This window comes from Podarcis melisellensis, assembly GCF_964234715.1.
Source record: "Podarcis melisellensis genome assembly, chromosome: 14".
Classification (NCBI taxonomy): Eukaryota; Metazoa; Chordata; class Lepidosauria; order Squamata; family Lacertidae; genus Podarcis; species Podarcis melisellensis.
Window position 1 is genome coordinate 28621791 of NC_138546.1, and position 21346 is coordinate 28643136.

Genomic DNA, 21346 nt, shown 5'->3' on the forward strand with positions numbered 1-21346 from the left:
CCACCATCATACATTACAATAAATTTGTAACCTATACATCGCCCTCTGCTCATAAAATAATCAAGGATATCAATGGTGATATCGCCTAAAGCATAGATCATGGTTTAAAACAATGGTGATATCACCTAAAACATAGGTCATGGTTTAAAGGGGTTGCCCGAATCACACAGGAGACCGTTTCTCTTCTTTAGGGATAGGACGCTGATCAGGAATCTGGCAACCATGAGTGATTTTAGGGGGTCATCATCAATTAGTAGATATCTCAGTTTGGCTTCAATCGTATCATCGGCAATTCCCTTAAGATATTGAGCAAGAAACTTGCTCCTGGCCGGTAAGTGAAAAGCACAGTCAAAAATTATGTGATGCAATGATTCCGGTGCCCCACAATTACCATCACATAAGAGCGATATCTGTCCATTGGAGAATCTATTTCTCAGCATGTTCAATGGGAAGGTGTTGAATCTTGCCTTTACAAAGGCATATCTATGAGCTGAGAAAGTTAAGGAATTCAAATAGTTTGGGAGCCTTAAGAGGGGTAATAAACCAAGATTTAGAGGTGAGCAGGTACCATTGCCCAAGATCATTTTCTGCTGCAAGTCCATCTCCTCTAGCTTACAGGTTACTGTTCTTTTAGCTGGAACTATGTCCTGCTCTAGTAATTTGGATGGGGAGATTCCCATTGCCGTTATTTTCAGCTGTAAATTTTTTACCCATGGGACCAAATACATAGAGCATGGGTGGGCCAACTAAGGCCCAGGGTCCGGATTCGGCCCTATCGCCTTCTAAATCCGGCCCACAGACGGTCCGGGATTCAGCGTGTTTTTACATGAGTAGAATGTGTCCTTTTATTTAAAATGCATCTCTGGGTTATTTGTGGGGCATAGGAATTTGTTCATTCCCCCACAAAAATATATATATATATAGTCCAACCCTCCACAAGGTTTGAGGGACAGTGGACTGGCCCCCTGCTGAAAAAGTTTGCTGACCCCTAACACAGAGTAATGATTAACATGAGGATGAATTTTATTTATTTGTGTCAATTGGAAAAAAATTATTCATAGGAAGAGTAGAAATTAAATTTCTCAGAGAGCATATGTTAATCTTCACCTCTGGGTGGCAGGCATTATCCAGTTTTTAGGTTAGGTGAAGCGGGAATATTTCAGTAACAACTTCCCTTGTCTACAGTGAACTCCACGCAGTCCATTTTGTAACAACAGTATCGCCACAAAAATCAACAGGCCAGTTTTGTAAAAGTGACCCTAGAATAAGTAATTTTAAGGTTTGCAGTCATAGTAAAACTAAGGCCCATAACAGAGTATATAAATAACTCAGCTTCAAGTATTCCAGACAGTTAGTCATATTAATCTGTTATAGCAAAAACAGTTAGAAAGTATTGTGGCACTTTAAAGCAGTTTTCTGCACAGATGTTTTGGATTATAACTTCCAAAAACCGTAGCCACCATGACCAGTGGTTAGGGATTACCATCTAAAAGATCTGGAAGGCACCAGGTTGGGGAAGGTTGCCTGAAAGACTTAACCATTTTATTGTGACATAAACTTTCATTGACCACAAGGCGCTTCATCAAATGTAGGAAGCATAATCCTAAATTGGCATGAAGGAAGGTGAGGACAGGTGACCTCACCTAGGCCCGAAGTCACCCCCCACCAAAGCAGGCTCAAAGCTTCTCAGAGCTTTTGAAAATCATTTTTCTCAGCAGCTAAAAGGCATTAGCTAAGCATCAGAAACATTCCGCTTGCTGTAACTAAAAAGATTGCAACACAGTCCATTGTTTCTCAGGCCTTTCTCATGCCTTCTGGACTTGCTAAAGAACCACATTGCAACTTACTTTCTGTCCGGGAACCATGCCAGAACAAGAGATTGAAACATATCAGAACACTCTGAAACCCCTTTCCTGGGAAGGGTGCCAAGAGTCCCAATAGTCCCAAGACAGCTTTCTGTTCATGCTCAGAGGACTCCTGAGAGAGGAGAAAGGAAGAGGGAACTGGAAAGGGGTATATATGCTTGTGCACATGACTGTGAATTTTGTGCATGCTTTTGTGGACTATCACACGTGCTCCTTCTACCAGTTCATGGATGGTAGAAATAAAAGCCTTTTCTCCGAAACTATTCCTTGAGTGTCTGTTGACTCCCACTTCCCTTTCCCAGGCGCAATATTTTTCCCACCCGAGGGCAAAGCCTCATAAGGCTACAGGCAAGCATGTATACACATGGAAAGCAAATACAAGTGCAGTACAGATGTTAATGGTTAGATAATCACACATTATGACCGCAGTCTAAAACTCACATAAAGCCCTGGATTGTGGAATATATTAACTATGCTGCATTTATGTACTGAACTCTCTTACAGTTTTGGACTAGGGCTTAGCAAGAGCCGTGTTCAAACTCCCACTCAGCTTCAAAGCTTGTCGGGTGCCCCCTAACCCGTCACTATCTCCCCCCAGCCTAACCGGCCTCACAGGGTTTTTGCGAGGAAAAACTGATTCAAGCATAACTGAGCCAGAGCGCCTACTGGGAGCCCCTGGGCCATATACTATAACTATATCTTACCCCAACCTACCTCACAGGACTATTGTGCGGATTTTAAAATAAAGGGGTGGTTGATAGAATCGGGTGCGAACACCCTGGAGAAAAGTCAGGATATAAACGCAATAAAACAAATAAATAACATGTATTCGACATTTTAAATTGTTGGGGGGGGGGAGGTGAGACACTACCCTGTGGGCCTGTTGCTGGACTACAGTTCCCATCATCTCTACCTATTGGCCTTAGTGGCTGGGGCTCATGGGAGTTGTAGTTCCTCCAACCACAACGCCAGCCGTTTGCTCCCTCCCCGGCCCCGTGTGCGCTTGCGCGTAAAGTGATTTCCCCCGTCCCACTCATTTCTTCAAATCACGTGACAGGAGCCCTTCCGCCTCGGTAGCTATGGAGCCTGTCGAGCTCAGGCTCCTTCCATCGGGTCCTTGCCCCTTTTAGGGGGTGTGTGACGTCGAGTGATTGGCGTGCGCCGTTGGCCCGCGCCCCGCCCGCTTTGGGAGGCGGGGGCGGGAGAGCAGCGGGGTTGGCTGCTTGAGGGCGCCGCGGGACGAGGAAGAGGCGGCGGCGGCGGCGGCGGAGGGGGCTGGGAAGATACCACTGACGTGAGAAGAGGGGGGGGGAATACGATATTGGGCTATCCCTCAACACCCCCCGCTCCGCCCTGTGGAAGATCCGGTAAGAAATGGAGGGGATCAAAGGCTCGGGACCTCAGTGAGGTCGATGGGGTACAGGGAGGAGGCGCGTGTATTGCTGTTACCTCCTCCTGTAGATGAGGGAAGTAAGTTTCCAAGGGGTAGTTATGGCGAATAAGGTGCTGTTAATTAACTAACTGCTGTTAATTTGAGAGTGCGCGTGGTGGAAGCGGTTAAGAGCGCGCAGGAACCGCGACGGGTTCAGAAATCCCTCACCGAGCCACGAAACTCGCCTTCTCAGTCTGGACTACCTCGCAGGGTTGTTGTGAGCGTGCAGGCGAAGGGAGGTGGGAGAGGGAAGTTCTCTGAGGGAAGGGGGTGTGCGCATTTACCTAAACAGTGAGTCTAAAGTATTCTGTGGTGGGTAGCTTGTTGTAGATAGCTGATGTGGAAATGATAATATTTACACTGGTACCTCAGGTTACATACGCTTCAGGTTACAGACTCTGCTAACCCAGAAATAGTACCTTGGCTTAAGAACTTTGCTTCAGGATGAGAACAGAAATCGTGCTCCGTTGGTGCGGCAGCAGCAGGAGGCCCCATTAGCTAAAGTGGTGTCTCAGGTTAAGAACAGTTTCAGGTTAAGAACGGACCTCCGGAACGAATTAAGTACTTAACCCGAGGTATCACTGTATATTTTTCAGGAAGGGGAGGTTGGGAAAAGGGCTAAGCTGTGGAGGGGGGAGGTCCTGGGCAAAAAGGCGGCTATGGGAAATGGGGGGATGCATTTAACTTTGCAATGTGCCTTGTAATGCCTTGTAAACATGATTGCTTTATACTCACAAAGTTTATGATTTTTTTTAACAAGCACTTTGTTGTTGGTGTGTAGGTGTAATTTATTGTGCTTTCTTTAATCAGGTGAGAGTTCTTAACTCTTAACACACATTTGGAGCGCCTGTGCACTCTTTATACCAGCAAGTATCCATAGTGTTTAACAGAATAACGTAAGGAAAAACACAGGCCTCTGCCCTGAGCAGCATACAGTCTATGACTTTGAAAGGGAGGGCAGTGGAAAGAGAGAAGGGGAGGGAAAGTGAAGAATATTGAGGAGACCTGTTACTGCTGATCTGGCTTACTTCCAGTAGGGGTTGAGGAGTGTGTGTGCAATCCAAACCACACCTGCTCTGATGTAAATACATTTGAATTCAGTGGGGGGGCCTACTCTCGGACAAGCAGGGTTAGCATTGCAACCCAATGGATTAAGCCAAAGACTTGGTGGGGAAGCTATAATTGTATGTTTATGCAGAAAAGTAGCAGGTAAATATGTTTTGTCTTATACATTTATGGAAAGCAAAATCATATAACCAAGAAAACAAAAACTGGTTTTCAGTGGGAGAGTGAAAGCGCCATTGAACTCTGCAAGACTTGATCCTGTGTTGCATAAATTTCTGCTTTAAAGTTCACACCAAGCTCCCTGCACACACACAACAGTGCTACGTGTATATATAGTAAAGCACACGTGTTGTGGCAGGTTTCTGGAAAAGGCCTTCCCTTTTATGTGTGAGAGAATGCCTCTTCAAAGATTGTGCTGTTTTTTTGAAGTTTGATTTATTTTTAAGTGCTCCTACTCGAAATAAACTAAAAAGTTGAAATCTGCTGCCTGGACAATCTAGGAGTGTCTTTGTTATTGTTTTTTAGTTGTTGTTTTTCCACAAAAGCTACTTAGAGCAACTTACAGAAACGAACATCAAAAACAACCTTTTTATTTGAATGGACAGGGAGAGCAAACCTGAGTCAGGCAGCAGCAGGTAAAGTAGCTACTGCATCGGAAGCCCTGCTGGTTTGTATTGGCCAAGGTGGGAGAAAAGTGTTCCTCCTTCTCCCCCTAGCTCAAAGTTTGGCCTAAAAGTATTGGTCCCCTCAGAGGATCTGTGGGGCTTTGCTTCCAAAGCTGCCAACACCCCATTTCAGGTCTTCCGATGGGAACTTTCCTGCCTGCAGTAGGGGCTGCAGCAGCAGTACAGCCACTCCCACTCCACCAGCTGTGGTTGACAGAGGATCACCTTCGCTATGTCCTACCCCTCTGGCATCAATGATCAGGGTGTTAGGACTGTGGTGTAAGGCTGCAAACCTAAATGCACCAGTTCCACCAAACTCAGTGGGATTTACTTCTGAGTATATATGCGTAGGATTGTACTGTGATCAAATGAATATTTGAAGCCCAGTAAGAATGAAAAGATGGAGCTTCAGCTCACAGAGCCCAGTGATGGGAGTTCAGGGCCCAAGAAGAAGTGAGACAGGTGTAATACTAAGGACTTTTACAAAACAAACTCTGGGCTTCCAAATGAAATGGATTGGTTTATTACATTTACGCTGTGCTTTTCAAAATTGGTGCATGATGGAAATCTATCTCATAACTTCAGTGTTAAACAAAATATGTATATACCCAATACATACACGACATATTCTAGGGCCTTTCTTGGGATGAATTGGAAGGAAATATTATCTCTGTGTTGGGGTCAGGATGCCTCTGAATGCCAGCTGCTGAAACTTGCAAGTGGGGAGAGTGCTGTAGTGATGGTGTTGAAATTTGGGTTCTGGATTCCAACATAGCTGATGAGTTTGTTCAGGGCGATGTGATGATGCTGGAGAAGGCTATGATGGGTGGGAAACCTTTCTCAGGTCCTGCATTCCCTTCTGGGTAACTTTTGGGGTGGGGGGAAGCATGCCAGTTGTGGGGCAGAACAAAAGATAAAAAGTAGGTACAGCAATACATGTAAATTTTACATTTGCACTTTCTAAACATACTCCCCCACCCCCATTCATCTTCCGTCTAGGCAAGCAAGGGGCATTACCTTTGTTAATAGATACCTTCCAGCCAGGCAGAAACACCTGGGGTGTGAAGCAGGGTCAATGAGGGGTATGACATGGGGAGACTTCCAAGAACCAAATGGAGAGGTCTGGAGGGCTGCATTTGGCCATGGAGCCTGGGTTATGGGGGTGGAAGTGGGAGCTTATTGCCAGGTACCCACGGAGTTGCCTAGATGCACCCAGTGCTGTAAATCTCTGTGTTCGAGTCTGTTCCATGCATCTCCCAGCAACAAATCAATATTTTGGTGCTATATCCGTTCAAAGCCATGTACAAAGTCCTGTGTCTTTGCACACTATAGAGCATGTGAAGCGTCTAAAATCTAATACTGAAAATCTTTCTGGTTTCTACCTTTGACTCGAGAGTATGGAATGCACGAGTAAACGAATAAAAATCATTTGGGTCTATCCTATGATCTGGATTACAAGTCTATGCAGAGGGTTGCAGTACTTGGAGCTTAATTAGTTGTTGGTGGAAGTTGGAAATAATCCCTTTAAAACTTGGGTCTGAAACTATTCTTGAGTTGTAAGGAAGAAGGGCTGTACAGTATAAGTTATAACCAGGAAGAATAGCTGACTGTGCTTCACTCCATACTTAAGTGATCAACAGAAGATTTATGGCTAAAACAGAGGAATAAAACAACAGCACAGCCTTTTAATTGTACTGCATGCATGAAATGTTTTTCCACATAAGTATTTTCCAGTTTAGATTTGGTACATCTGGCTTTTATAGAAAGTGATGTTTTGAATTTTACTGCTGGTTTTGATTGAGATGTTATCTAGCTTCCTAAATGGTAAGGCGCAGGTGGTTTTGAGGGCTTGGTTTTGTGAATTGTCTGACATAACATTGTCTGCACCTGTAGAAGTCTCAGGGCCCGGGGTAGCACTGAATGTTGGTGAGTTAGTTAGTTCAAGGCATATTGGTAGAGAAGAATTAAAAGTGGAGGAACTATTTGCTACGTTGTGTTCCAAGACGTCATCGGTAGTATTAAATCATAGGTGACAAAAAGAGAAACTGTGGGGTGGTTGTAGCTACAAAGTAAGGCAGTGTTCACACCATACATTTAAAGCACATGACTTTCCCCAAAGAATAATGGGAACTGTAATTTACCCTCCCACAGAGCTACGATTCCCAACACCCTTAACAAACTGCAGTTCCCAAGGTTCTTTGGGGGGAGCAGTGTGCTTTAAATATATGGTGTGTATGCTGCCTAACTCCTAACCACTGTGCAGATTCATTTTTATTGTGCCCTTAGATTGGGTAAGCAGATGCTTCCTCTTAGGCATTTTCTTGGGCCCTAGGTTTTGCCCAGGGCATATTACATGGCTGTAATACAAATAAGTTCGTATTCATACCTGGGAAACTTTGATCGACGAAGTTCTGCGTCCAAAGAGGCTGTGCAAGTCAACACAGCCTGTAAACAGTATTTTGCAATGTTTTGCTGAATTCACATTCTGCATTTGACAGTCAAATGTTTGCAGAATTTGGAAAGTTTGGAAAGGGGAGTGTGAGGGAGAAGTGACCTAGAGGTTGTGAGAAAGGTGCTTGGAAGCACCATCTTCTGAAACCCTGGAGAGTTTTGCAATACTGCCTGTGCATTTTTAAGCACACTTTCATAATACAAAATGCTAGTTGTGTCCTGGGAGGAGTGCTTGAGTTTGATTCTTAGGAATGTGGAATTGTGCAAGGTGCACAACTCTATTTACAATGTATAGCCAAAATACTAGTTTCATGTTAAGGTTTCTGCTGTGCCATTTTGCTTGTTAACACTCTGCAAGGCTTTGACCCATAACCCTCATCAAAATGTGCTTCATTTCCCGTACTGTTTGGCCTACATGGAGCTACAACAGTGGTTCATCTTCTGTTATGCACAGTTGGTCCTTTAGCAGCAGTTGTATTTTATTTTTAGGAAGAGGCAGTTGGTCTCTTAGCTCCCTTGTGCCATCTAACTAGAAAACATGTACTGTATTTTTCGTCCCATAGGACGCACCTAGTTTTTTGGGGGGGAAATAAAGGGGGAAAAAATTCCTTTATTTCCCCCCCAAAACCAGGTCAGGGAATAGCGGTATGGCGGACCTGAAAGCAGGTTTACCCTGAAGAAATTCTCTCAAGTATATAAGTGATCCTACATTTTATTTACTTTGTCTGAAACATTTCCCCTGTTGTGTTTTCAGGTTTTTCTTTACCTTGGGTTCGTTACCACCATGGGAGAGATTAAAATCTCTCCTGACTATAACTGGTTCAGAAGTACAGTTCCTCTAAAAAAGGTAGGTCCAGTTTTTAATTCTTGCTGCCCTGGGCCTGTTCTCATTTGGGAGGAAGGATGGAATATTTGTTTGATTGATTGATTGATTGATTGATTTTGCCTCTGATTCCAAGGACATGTCTGTGAGGGATCTTCTGGTGCTGTTTACTTGATCCTTAATTGCAAACTCAGGGGCATAATGAGCCGGACCCTAGAACTTGAAATGTATATCAGGTCCATAGACACCTATGTTCTGTATGTCCATATTACATGTGTGGAATTTTCTGCAATGTTTGCCTATAATTTGTAGTATGTGGGCAAGCCCATAAATCCTGACCTTGCTGGGTTGACTTGCCATACAGAAAATTATTGTTGCCTTCTGGGGATTAAGAGCAACAATTCCAGGATCGAAGCATCAACGAAAGGAGAGTTCACAACCTCTCATGGGAGTCTGTTCCACTGCTGAACAGCTCTTACTGTCTGAAAATTTTCCAAACGTTTAGTCGTAATCTTCTTTCTTGCAACTTCAAGCCATTGATTTGAGTACTACCCTTTAGAGCAGGAGAAAATAAGCATGCTTGCTCCCTCCTCCATGTGACAGTCCTTCAGATATTTGAAGATGGCTATCATATCTCTTCTTAGTCTCCTCTTTTCCAGGCTAATCATACCCAGTTCCTCCAAGCGCTCCTCATAAGACTTAGTTTCCAGACCCTTGATCATCTTGGTTGCCCTCCTACACACATTCCAGCTTGTCAACATCCTTCTTAAATTGTGGTGCCCAGAATTGGACACAGTATTCCAAACGTGGTCTGACCGAGGCAGAATAGTGGTATTATTACTTCCCTTGATCTGGACACAATACTTCTATTGATGCAGCCTAGAATAGCATTACCTCTTTTTTTCTCCCCCTGCTGCTGCTGCATCACACTGTTGACTCACGTTAAGCTTTTGGCCCACCAAGACCCAAAGATCCTTTTCACATGCATTGCTCGTAAGACAGGTGTCCCCATTCTATATTTGTTCATCTAATTCTTCCTGCATAAGTGCGGAACCTTACATTTGTCCCTATTGAAATTCATTTTGTTAAGCTTGCACCCAGTTCTCAATCTGTTAAGGTCATTTTGAATTCTGATTCTGTCTTCTGCAACATTAGCTACCCCTCCCAGTTTGGTGTCATCTTTAAATTTGATGAGCATCCCCTCAATTCCTTCATCCAAGTCATTTATAAAGATGTTGAACATCAAAGGGCCCAGTACAGAACCCTGCGGCACCCACTTGTCACTTTTTTCCAGGATGACTAGGAACCATTAATGAGTACTCTGTGTTTGGTCAGTCAACCAGCTACAAATCCACCATCTGTTACCTTGTTCAACCCACATATTACCAGCTTCCTTGCGAGAATATCATGGGGGACTTTGTCAAAAGCCTTGCTGAAACCAAGATACACTACATCTGCAGCATTTCCCTGATCCACCAAATTTGTTATTCCACCTAAGAAAGAAATCAGATTGGTCTGGCATGACTTATTTTTGAGAAACCCATGCTAGGTCTTAGTAATCACAGCATCCTTTTCTAAATGCTCACAGACCGACTGTTGAATTACCTGTTATGGACCTTCCCTGGTATCAATGTCAAGCTCACCGGTCAGTAGTTACCTGGGTCTTCCTTTCCCCCCTTTTTGAAGATGGGGACAATATTTCCCCACTTTCAGTCTGTAGGGTCCTCATCTACTCTCCAAGAATTCTCAAAGATAATAGACAAAGGCTCTGAAATTATATCCACAAGCTCCTTTAGTACCCTTGGGTGCAGCTCATCAGGCCCTGGAGATTTGAATTCATTTAAAGTAGCTAGGTGTTCCCTTACTACCTCTTTTCCTATCTTGGGTTGCAGCTCCCTCTTTACATCTTTTATTCTGTTATCACCAGGTTGGGCATCACTTTCCTTTTGGGTGAAGACAGAGGCAACGTCACCTGTCTCTGTTGCCCAATAGCATTTCTCCATCTTCCCATGCAGAGGACCTACCACTTGCTTGTTCTTCCTCTTACTTCGGACATAGCCAAAAAAACCTTTTAATATTATTTTTAACCTCTCTTGCAAGCACATTCTGTTGGACCACAACCCAACGGTTGTGAATGGTGCATATTGAAGACCTACGGGAATTTTCTATGAAGCAATAGCCGTTGGTGTCTGAGGCCAATGTCTCCCTTGAGTAATGCTGTCTTTCTACAAAGCATAGCAGCCACAGAGAGGGAAGGTAGTGTGATGAGATGTGTGTGAGCATGCCTTCCCTGTGGAGAACTCTGCCCTGTGCCCACAGGAGGAGAGAGAATAAAAACGTCACAGCTGCTTCTGCTCATCACCTCAGACTGGAATTAATTTGAATGCCCTGCCCTCCCTGGCTGCAGAAAATAAAACTACAACAAGATGGAGTATTTGTTCTGTTACGAAATACCTGGCATCTTCCTTAACGTGCTTCTCATCAACCTGAATCGCAGCTGTGCAAATAATTGTTGCTTAGCTGAATAATCACAGTAAGACTCCTTGAAAGCATGGAACCAACATTATCGTGATACTTAGAATCATAGAATTGTAGAGTTGGAAGGGACCTCAAGGGTCATCTAGTCAGGCAGGAATCTTTTGCCCAGCATGGGTTCAAATCCACAACCTTGAGATTAAGAGACTCATGCTTTACCAACTGTGCTATTCCAGAGAGAGGTTTATTTTTCAAATCGGTGTATTGTGCTCATTGTGGTGAATTGTAGGAATCTGTGTCATATGACTCACTGGTATCAGTGAGCAAATCTTTCACTTTCAGTTTTTCTCAGTTTCTCATTTTTTAATTCTTAAGTTCTCCACGTTTCTGTATCAGTTGGTGATTTTTTTTAAAAGTGTGATTTCCTGATAACATACACTTTTTTGCAAAGCTACTTTCCTTCATATTATGCACTTTTTGTATGCTATTTTCGCTAATGCGAGTGGTGCTGTGGTCTAAACCACTGAGCCTCTTGGGCTTGCCAATCAGAAGGTTGGTGGTTCGAATCCGCACGATGGGGTGAGCTCCCGTTCTTCTGTCCCAGTTCCTGCCTCCCTAGCAGTTTGAAAGCATGCCAGTGCAAGTAGATAAATAGGTACCACTGTGGTGGGAAGGGAAATGGAGTTTCTGTGCGCGCTGGTTTATGTCACAGTGTTCTGTTGCACCAGGAGCGGTTTAGTCATGCTGATCACATGACCCAGAAAGCTGTCTGTGGACAAACGGCAGCTCCCTTGGCCTGAAAGTGAGATGAGTGCCACAACCCCATAGTCACCTTTGGACTTAGCCGTCCAGGGGTCCTTTACTTTTACCTTTTCACCTATGAATTTATATGCATATTTTACCCTAGATATGCATTTTTGCACACGTTACTTGGCTGGAGAACTGCATCGCAGAATTTGGAGAAATGGGGATTTCAGAGAATGATGGTTCCGTTTTGCTTTGCATCCTATTTTGAAAAGTGTAGATTAGGTAGGCAGCAGTGGCCCTCTAGGACATTAGTCAGGGGTCTTTCCACACCCTACCTGAAGATGCCAAAGATTGAACATGGGAGCCTTTGCATCAAAAAACATGTTCAGCCACTGGGTTACGGCATGTCCAGAAAACAGTTAGCATCATGTGATGTGGTGAACTCTATCATCTCAGCAGTGAGCATGCATTCAGAGAATCTTTTGGCTGGCTGGAATGTACAGGCTGAAATCTCATGGGTGGTTTGTGGTTAGAAAAGATCGTATGAATCAGGGCTAATATTGTATGCTGAGTAGACCTGCATTCAAGCACTTCTCTTCAGTGGGGTGCACCTCTACAGGAAATTCTCTCTAATACAAAAAAAGAAAAGAAAAAGTGAAAAGGAGACTGGACAGGAACTTTGTTGGTATTGGATTTTTGGCATGCAGCCCTGTTTAGGATTATCTCTGAGTCTTTTTTGTTTTAGGTGAACAGTGCAAGATTTTCTAGCAACATGTGATCTTTCACATGCTTCCTCAAGTACAGCTTTTACTGCAGACCAGAGACATCTAGCCAACCAGCTCTTAAGGTTTTGCCAGCTGCTTTCCTTTCAGATGTTAATAGAGGCGTTGTGTGGTGGTGGAGGAGGAGGAACAGCTGAATTTGTGCTATTGTTTCCAGCTAGAGAAGTTCAACTAACTTGACAATGATTGAATAAACTGAACATTTTTATACACAGAAGATTTTGGTGTAATCTGCAATCAGATAAATTAATGTGGGTTTTGTAATTGTTTTAAACACAGGGTGAGGGTTTCGCTTATTCATGTTATGGAATACTGTATTGAGAGTAAACACATAGGGCAGGGGTAGGCAACCTAAGGCCCAGGGGCCAGATGCAGCCCAATCACCACCTCAATCCGGCCCGCGGACGGTCCGGGAATCAATGTGTTTTTACATGAGTAGAATGTGTCCTTATGTTTATAATGCATCTCTGGAGTATTTGTGGGGCATAGGAATTCGTTCATTACTGTATTATTTTTTTCCAAAATATAGTCTGGCCCACCACATGGTCTGAGAGACAGTGGACCGGACCACAACTGAGAAAGGTTGCTGACCCCTGACATAGGGCAAGAGCCAATGAAATGCCATCTGGACACAACAAGGTTTGCCTTCCATTCCCCTTTATCTGTTTTGGAGGATCACTGAACCCTCCAGAAGAGATCTTTGGAGCATGGAGGGGAGTGCAAGAAACACCACAATTGGATTTCACCCATATTTTTTTAGCCTCTTGGAAGTGAAGGGATTATTATAAAAACCTGGAGCTTATTGCACTAAACATTCCTGGATAAAGTAGACACAGATTGTACTTCAGTAAATCTTAACAAGTAAAGTTAAAGCACTTCTAATATCATGGTTAGTTTATAATTGTGACCCATCTTCAGAGCAATGTTCATATTAAAGCCAGAGCAATTTTTTTAAAAAAATTACTTTGGGCTACACACTCAGGGGCAAGTTCTATTGAACTTAATGGGATTTACTTCTAAGTAGACATGCAATGAATTGTGCCCATCTTTTAATTTGGGATGGCTCTGCAATAGCTCCCATCATCTTTCACCATTGGCCAGGCTAACTGGGGTTGATGGGAGGTGGAATTCAACATCTGGAAGGCCACAGAACAGCCATTCCCGTTTTAATGAATGTAAGTCCAGGTTGATCAAAGTGGTGCCCTATAGATATTTTTGGTCTTCAAATCCCATCAGTCATAGTCAACATGGCCAGTGGCCAGGGATTAAGGAAAATGTAGTTTGATAACATCTGGAGGGCACCACATTGGCAACCCATAGTGTAGGTGTTTTACATGCATCCATTAACCAATTATTTTCTTATCTGAGTGACTCCTCCATACTCAGAGTGGTTTTGGATCCGAAATGGCTGCTGAGAGAGTCTTGTTTCCTTGCTCAACTTGCAGTGTCTAAAAAAGGAAGTCAGCTGCATGTTTCTTTCCTCTGAAGCTTGAAGAGCAAAACCACTCTCTTTCCATCCCCCAATATTTTTTCAGTCTCATGATTTGGTGATGACGTGTTGGGAGAGCGGAGAAAGTCTGACTTCTGAATATTTTAGATTTGCTTACGTCTTTTCTAACTTGGATCTGTTCCAAAGCAGAATGTCCTGATGCTCACATGATTGAGTTCCATGCCTGCTCTTCTGCGTTGGCGTATGACATGCGTATTGAGTACATTAACTTTGCTTTGGCCTGTGACCATTTTGGGGTGGGGGAAGGCAGATTGGGATCCACAACAGTATTGTCTGGAGGAGTCTAAACAGTCAGAGAGAAGGGAGGGAAATCATTTTTTTATAAAGCTCTTTTTGAAGCCCAGTCTGGAGTGGGCATGGCAAAGCCATTAATTATTTCATCTCTTTGCATGACACGATCTTGCAAAGGATTGTGCAAGAGATTCCTGGAATCAGAGTAGCAGAAAATTTTAGACTCTGGAGTTAATTGTCTTATTCCGTCTGTCTGTCTGTCTTCCCCCCCTCCCGCTTTTAGATGCTACTCTGCATTAATCTTGCTTTAGATTGTGTTAAGCCAGACCTACTGTATTCGGGGAGCTCATTCTGCTCATTTGGTGCCATGGTTATCTGCCCCCCCAAATCCTGCCCCAATGACACCACCACCCAGAATTCAATGATGGCTGTGCTGAAGGAATACTAACTACTATGTGCATTAGAAGAAGCCACTTTTACCTTCTCTGCATTTATTTTACAGATTATAGTAGATGACGATGACAGTAAAGTTTGGTCGCTCTATGATGCAGGACCCCGTAATATTCGGTGCCCCCTTATATTTCTCCCACCTGTCAGTGGAACGGCTGATGTTTTCTTCCAGCAGATTTTAGCCTTGTCTGGATGGGGTTACAGAGTCATTGCTGTAAGTATCTTCGGCACAGCCCTGAAATTCTCAGCATTTGAGCAAATGTTAAATCTGTCTTTTTATGTATGTTCTCAAAGCAGTATGAAATGTACTAGATTTCAGCTACAGCCGTCCGAGCCTGTCCTTTGGAATTCTGGTCATGCAGCTTTTTCATGTGCCTACATTACTTGAGTGCATATTTTGTCCCTAAAGCCTGCTCTGAAATTTGATACTAAGGGTTTTCAGATCGCATTTAACCTTGGTGGTTTTATTTAATGAGAGTACATTCCTTTTGGTAATTCAGTTTAGAATTCCAGCCTTATAATACAGAGAGCGTCTTAAGAGCTGAGGCTTAAAACTTAGGATATACATCTCTTGGAAGGTGCATATCTTTCCCCTGTAGTGATAGAAGATTGATCAGGGGCTCCCTCCCACTTCTCTCCCATGTGCTAATTTTATGCATGTCAGCAAAGCTCTTGGAACTCCCATCCACTGGAGAATAGTGAATCTCGGGTGACATTTGGAGAGTCTAGGTTGGTTTAGCTTCTGGATTCCAGGGCTTCTTACACTCGTTGGACTGTTATAAAAAGCTTCAAGCCCTAATGATGATCATAAAACAGAATAAACTTCCTCAACCTAGTGTCCTCTAAATAGACAGTGGCTTCCAACAGCCCCAGCTATACTGGCTGAGGCTGATGGGAATTGTAGTCCAAAGCATCTGGAAGGCACCAGCTTGAGAACATGGCTGACTTTTTCTGTAACTACATCTAATGAAATTGTTTTGAAACGTAGATGGGGGTGCAAACTTGTGCATTTCCCCCCTATTAGTGCTGCCTTTTAGAGGCCAGTGGGCAAAACTTTAAGAGGCTAGGGGCTAGTGCAGTGGTTCCCAACGTTTTTTTGGCCATGCCCCACCTAAGCATCTCTAAAATCCTGGTGCCCCCCCATGACATATAATTCTTATTATTCAAAAAGTGAACCCCTATTCATGTGGAGGAAGACTAAAAGGCCATTAACTGTTAATAACTCATTCTTGAATTGCCCCCCTTAAAAATCAAATTGCCCCTTTGGGAACCATGGGGCTAGTGGGTAAAACTAAAAATGAAAAATTAATAATTGAATATTGAAAATCCAGACTTGGATGACAGAGAATAATGGGTTTTCAGTCGAGCTTGCTTTATCACAAGGGTACAGAACTTATGGCCCTCCAGATATTATTGGACAACAACTGCCATAATGCTTTACTGTTGACTGCTCTAGTTGAGACTGATGGGAACCCAATAACATCTGAAGGGCTGCAGGTTGTTTCATAGCATGCTTTGACCTCGTACAAGGTGGGCTTCTCCCCATATACCATGCAGGTGTCTGTCTAAGTTGCTAGCTGGTTCTTAAATTATGCTTACTGGTGAAGAGGGTTAAAATGCATGTTTTTACATCTTTGTCTTTGTTCATGTCATTGTTAACCTACCTTTCTTATCTTAGCTGCAGTATCCAGTTTACTGGGAAATTTTTGAGTTCTGCGATGGATTCAGAAAACTATTAGACCATCTACAGCTGGATAAAGTTAGTGCCCTGAGATTGACAAATAGCCTGTGCTTACAATAGAAATGTTAGGTAAAAAGCCTAGAGTTTATTCAGAATAACCTTAATTGCTCCAACAAAGGAGAGCCCTCTCATGTTATTTTCCAACCCCATTGATTGATTTTTTTGGTTGCTCCTTTTTTCAGGACCTTTTCTAAGTAGACAGCATATTCTGGGTAGGACTTGGCTGTTCTTAAATTGTAATAAATTTTCCAAAATATATTTTTTCTAAAATGGTTTATAGTAACTGTTGAATGGAAGCTTGCATAAGCTGTGTGTGAAAGAGTATAAGTTATTTTTGAATTTATATACCCCCTGCCCACCTTTTGTCGAAAAGGCCCCAGGGTGATTTATAGAAAAATGGAAATATGTTTCTGTCTGGTAGACCTTACTTTATTTCTGCAAGGACCATTGTCTATGAATGTAATTGATAAACTTTGGGAAATCCCAAATGGGGAGGATAATCTTATTTGGAACAACTTTCTCTACAAAATACCATGAGAGCGATTATAGCAGGGCCTGGGAAACCGCAGGCCCAGGAGCTGGTTGCGATGCTCCCAAATCTCTCTAGCCAGCCCTTGGCACTCTCCCCAAGCCACACACTTCACTGGTCTTGCTTCACCCCTTGAGTGTTTTACTTGGCAGGAATATTTCACTGAACTGTAATAGTGCCTCTTGTTTGCCTAGATGGAGGATGGAGAGGGTTGTGTGAGTGTAAAGAAACCAGGCTACTATACTGTCCTGGTTGCCCAGAAGGGAATGCAACCCTTGGGATGAAAAAGGTTCCTCACCCCGTGGTTTGGCGTAGTGCAAGGGCAGCCAGCCTGGTGGTGCCCTCCAGATGTTGTTGGGTCACCAACTCCAGCCAGCATGGCCTGTGGTTGAGGAAGATAGGAGTTGTAGTCCAACAACATCTGGAGAGCACCACATTGGCTACTCCTGGCGTAGTCCTTAAGAGCAAAGTATGAACGAGAAACCACCTGGTTTAAAATGCATCTCTGTCATTGACTCTCACCAGGTAGTTTTTGGCAAACCAGTCTCTCTCCACTTTCCACCTACAAAACAGTCATAATACTGGCCTAGCTTTCAAGTGCTTTTGAATGCAAAATGTCATACAAAATGCCTTAATAAAAACAGTTAGCCAAAGGATGTTGCTGTTATTTATTGCGGTATCTTTTACTTTTAAAATTAGGTTCACATCTTTGGTGCTTCCTTGGGGGGCTTCCTTGCTCAGAAATTTGCTGAATACACTCACAAGTCTCCCAGAGTCCAGTCTCTGATTCTGTGCAACGCTTTCAGCGACACCTCCATTTTCAACCAGACATGGACGGCAAACAGGTGAGAGATGTATGTAGGCAAAACATACAGGTTTTGGGTTGTCCTTTAGATGGGTGTAAGGGCCACTTCCTGCCTACTGTTTGTGAACTTTGGGTTAGGTAGAGTTATGGCAAATACAGCTTAGCCTTTGCAAAGCAGTTTTTAAAAAAATGGAAGAACTGCTCCACTTCTTAGAATTAGCTTTTGGAGCCCATAAATGTTATGATATATATATATATAATCCCTTCTGTTGTTGTATTAATGCAAGCAGTCACAAGTACATGCTTTAATGCTGAGGGAGTTCAGTTTATACAAAATGTTTCTCATTACAATCCAGTGCTCCTGGAGGAAGGAGAAAGCAACAAAAAAATTGACCTTTCTGTAATTCTCTTTTCAGCTTTTGGCTAATGCCTGCCTTCATGCTGAAGAAAATTGTCCTTGGGAATTTTGCATCTGGTCCTGTAGATACCGAAATGGCTGATGGCATTGATTTCATGGTTGATAGGGTGAGGATTCCCAGTGATGGGTTGTATGACTTTGCTTTAAGATTTGCATGCTGAAATCCCATCTAATATTGGTTATTTCCTTCATCCTTTCTTCCTTCAGTGCCATGTCTTTTACACATTAAACCTTAGGCATGGTTTGTCCTTTTTAAACGTATTCTTGCTTATGACTGTTCTGGGAGCCTCTTTGGCTGTGAAGAGTGGGGCAAATGTGCTTCAAACTCCCAGAGGTTGTGATAAGCTTGGTTATTTCTTTACTGAAACAAATTCACAACCTTCTTTTAAATTAATTTATTTTTCCTGAAAGCTGGAAAGCCTGGGTCAGAGTGAGCTCGCTTCAAGACTTACCCTCAACTGCCAAAATTCCTACGTGGAACCTCATAAAATCAGAGACATTCCTGTGACTATCATGGATGTAAGTTACCTCTTATTTAGGATGTGGGATTGGGAGAGGAACACTTACTGAGCATCATTCTAGGAAGATGCAAGGTCCAGTTTTGGAAATGGAGAGAACATCAGCAAGAGCATGCCTATTTTTAAAACATAGCTGTGTCCCTATAGGACTACTTTCTCCAGTTATCAGAGTTGGGATAATAGTACTACTTATAAATGACAGATGCTGTCATTTCATAATCTGTAGCAATTTATAGTGGGCTGTTTGCAGAGCTTTTCAGAGTAAACAAACATCTTGGAAGTGGATGTGCCTTCAACACAGCGATGGCTCAGCACAACTCCTTCTCTGGCATCAAACGTTGTAACACATTAAAAGTTAATACAGAAGGAGAGTTTAAATAAGGTGTAGGAAGTGTGGGGCTTGAGATCAGTTGGCGTCACCTATTTTTCTTTCACTAAAAGCTGTGTGCGGATTTGCAGTTGACCCTTTTCAGCTGAAGCTTTTTCATCTGGGACTCATGACCCTGAAATTAAGAGTCTCATGCTCTACTGGCTGAGCTATCAAGGAGCCTTTGACAGTCAACAGCAGATTGAGTTGCACAGCTGAACTTACAAAGCACAAGTGGCTAACCTGTGCCCCCACAAACGTTGCTGAACTCCAGTGGCTAGAGGCAAGGGATGATGGGAGCTGTAGTTCACTGACAATGTAGAGGGCCACCCCTGTTCTAAACAGAAAAAAGTCTCTCTGTTAGAATGCATGGGATCTACAGGCAGTTCTCAGCATGGAATGCTTGTTTTTTTTAGGTGTTTGACCAGAGTGCTCTTTCCACCGAAGCAAAAGAAGAGATGTATAAGCTGTACCCCAATGCTAGGAGAGCTCACCTCAAGACAGGGGGCAATTTCCCATATCTTTGCAGGAGTGCCGAAGTAAACCTCTATGTCCAAGTAAGTCTGTAGCTTTAAATTTCTCAGCTGTTGTTTGGAAACCACAGAGCTCTGCCTGCATTGCCAAAGGGGTTTATGCAAGCATTGTGGCGTTAACATTGCTGACGGATTATCAGAGGATGGATAAAGCTGGGGGGGGGGCGCATTATTACAAATCCCCATGCAATGGAGGCAGACTTGTTGCATGAAGGAGAGAAAAGGAAGGAAGGTCAAGAGGTTTCTATTATTGGGCTGCAGGAATGCTGCTGTGGGTTTTAAGAAAATATCCCCACCCCACCCACCCCCGGCCACCGCCAAACACAGGGTAATAGAAGATTTGTGGCACTGCCAAATGTTCCTCTCCTGGAGTCATTTGGAGTTTGGGTGTTATATGGACATGCCTGGCATTGTTCAAATATGCTGCTCCATAGAGCTGACTCCATTCGGCTTGTGCTGCCTCTGGGAATGGTTCCTGCCTCTTCCTAGAAGACTGCAAACCCTTCAGATGGTGTGAAACTTGTGGAGCCTGCACCAGCAGTGGTTGTGGTTGTTGCTTTTTTTGTAAAAAGTGGAACAAGCACTGTTACAGGCGCCATACAATATTTGTTCTGCATTTGTTAAGAACTAGATCTTTTAGTGTGACAGTGTCTTTACACTTTAGAACTCCCTGCCTATTGACACCAGGCAAGCACCTTCACTGGGCTCTTTTCAGTGCCTACTGAAAACATTCCTGTTAAGACAAACCACCTCAGATATGTAGAATGCCATTCAGTTTATCACTGGTTCTACTTTTAAAATGTTTTAAAACTTTTTATTCTTTTTGTAAACTGCTGTGAGGTTGTTGCATTTTATAGTCAAGTGGTGTATACATTCTATGAAACAAATAATCACAGAGTGCTGTGACTTACAGGAAAGGGTGAATTTGTGCCACTTTGCCTATTTTTCCTATTCTGTAGATCCACCTACTTCAATTCCATGGTACTAGATATGCCGCAATTGACCCTTCCATGGTCAGCGCAGAAGAACTTGAAGTCCAGAAAGCCAATCTCCAGGCCAGCAGTGAGCAAGAGCAACAGCAGCAGCAGTCATAGTCCTTGGGACTCGCAGAATCTCTTCATCCAGAGGGTCTTATCCTTTTCTTCTTCTTTTGGAAGTCTTCCCATCCAATTGCATCTTTTTCAGTTTGCCTTGATTCCTTAGTACTTAACCGGTTAGAACTGTGTCCTTTAAAATAGGTTGGACTGATTTCATTAAATGAAATGCAACTACGGACACTCGGTCACATCACTGTTTAAATGAGCTGAATTCAGATTATAAAAAAAAAGAGTTAAGGGTATCACTTTGGATGACTTGTTTTAGAAACAACAGTCTGGGATGAACTTTTGCTACCAAAGCCTTCACGATTGTGTTCTTAAAGAGGATAATCTTATATATCCATGCAGAGAGGGGGATGTATGTATCATGAGTGAATTATGTATGTCTGCAAGTTCACTTACAATTCATAGGATATTTAGTTTAAAAAACTCTGTTGAAGTGCCAATATTGCTATTATTATTTTTCTTTTTATATGGTTGCCAGTTAATGCTTTAATTTGAAATTATAACACATTTGTTTTTTATTGTCTTGCTTTCTAATTTTTTTTGAATAAAAATTCAGTTTGGGAAAAAAGGCTCCTCTGCCATCAATAGGAGTGTGCACGGTAACTGTGCTGCCTACACAGCTATAAACATATATTTGGTACTGTGTTTCAATTTTAAAAATAAGACTATCAGGCTTAATTTAACTGAGTGTTCTGTGGGTGTTTTCAACTTAGCCATTATGTGCTGGGGCTGATGGGAGTCACATGGAGGGCACCAGCTTCACAAAGTCTGATCTGTACCATAAATACACTTCAAATACCCCAAACGTCTCAATTTAGTGGTTACCCCAGGATCTG

At 42.9% G+C, this 21346-nt stretch overlaps 1 protein-coding gene and 1 long non-coding RNA gene across 4 annotated transcripts; one reads left to right on the forward strand and one right to left on the reverse strand.

The window, feature by feature from the left end:
- The first annotated feature begins 2974 nt into the window (after nt 1-2974).
- Nucleotides 2975-21078, forward strand: SPG21 (SPG21 abhydrolase domain containing, maspardin). 3 transcript variants are annotated; one of them, XM_081888751.1, is made up of 9 exons: nt 2975-3232; nt 8233-8325; nt 14549-14710; nt 16175-16255; nt 17466-17611; nt 17988-18096; nt 18401-18508; nt 19291-19431; nt 20367-21078. In XM_081888751.1, exons 2-9 carry the CDS (start codon nt 8263-8265, stop codon nt 20499-20501), a joined length of 945 nt encoding a protein of 314 aa, XP_081744877.1. In that variant the 5' UTR covers nt 2975-3232; nt 8233-8262; the 3' UTR covers nt 20502-21078. The 3 variants fall into 3 exon arrangements, with proteins under 3 accessions (XP_081744877.1, XP_081744876.1, XP_081744878.1); XM_081888750.1 differs by having other exon boundaries at nt 3223-3335; XM_081888752.1 differs by lacking the exons at nt 2975-3232; nt 8233-8325 and adding an exon at nt 3312-3335.
- On the reverse strand, nt 9213-12262 carry LOC309356972. The gene is made up of 2 exons (XR_014162979.1): nt 9888-12262; nt 9213-9355 (listed from the first exon to the last, which is right to left on the reverse strand). It is a non-coding gene; the product is annotated as an uncharacterized lncRNA (long non-coding RNA).
- Nucleotides 21079-21346: the final 268 nt, after the last annotated feature.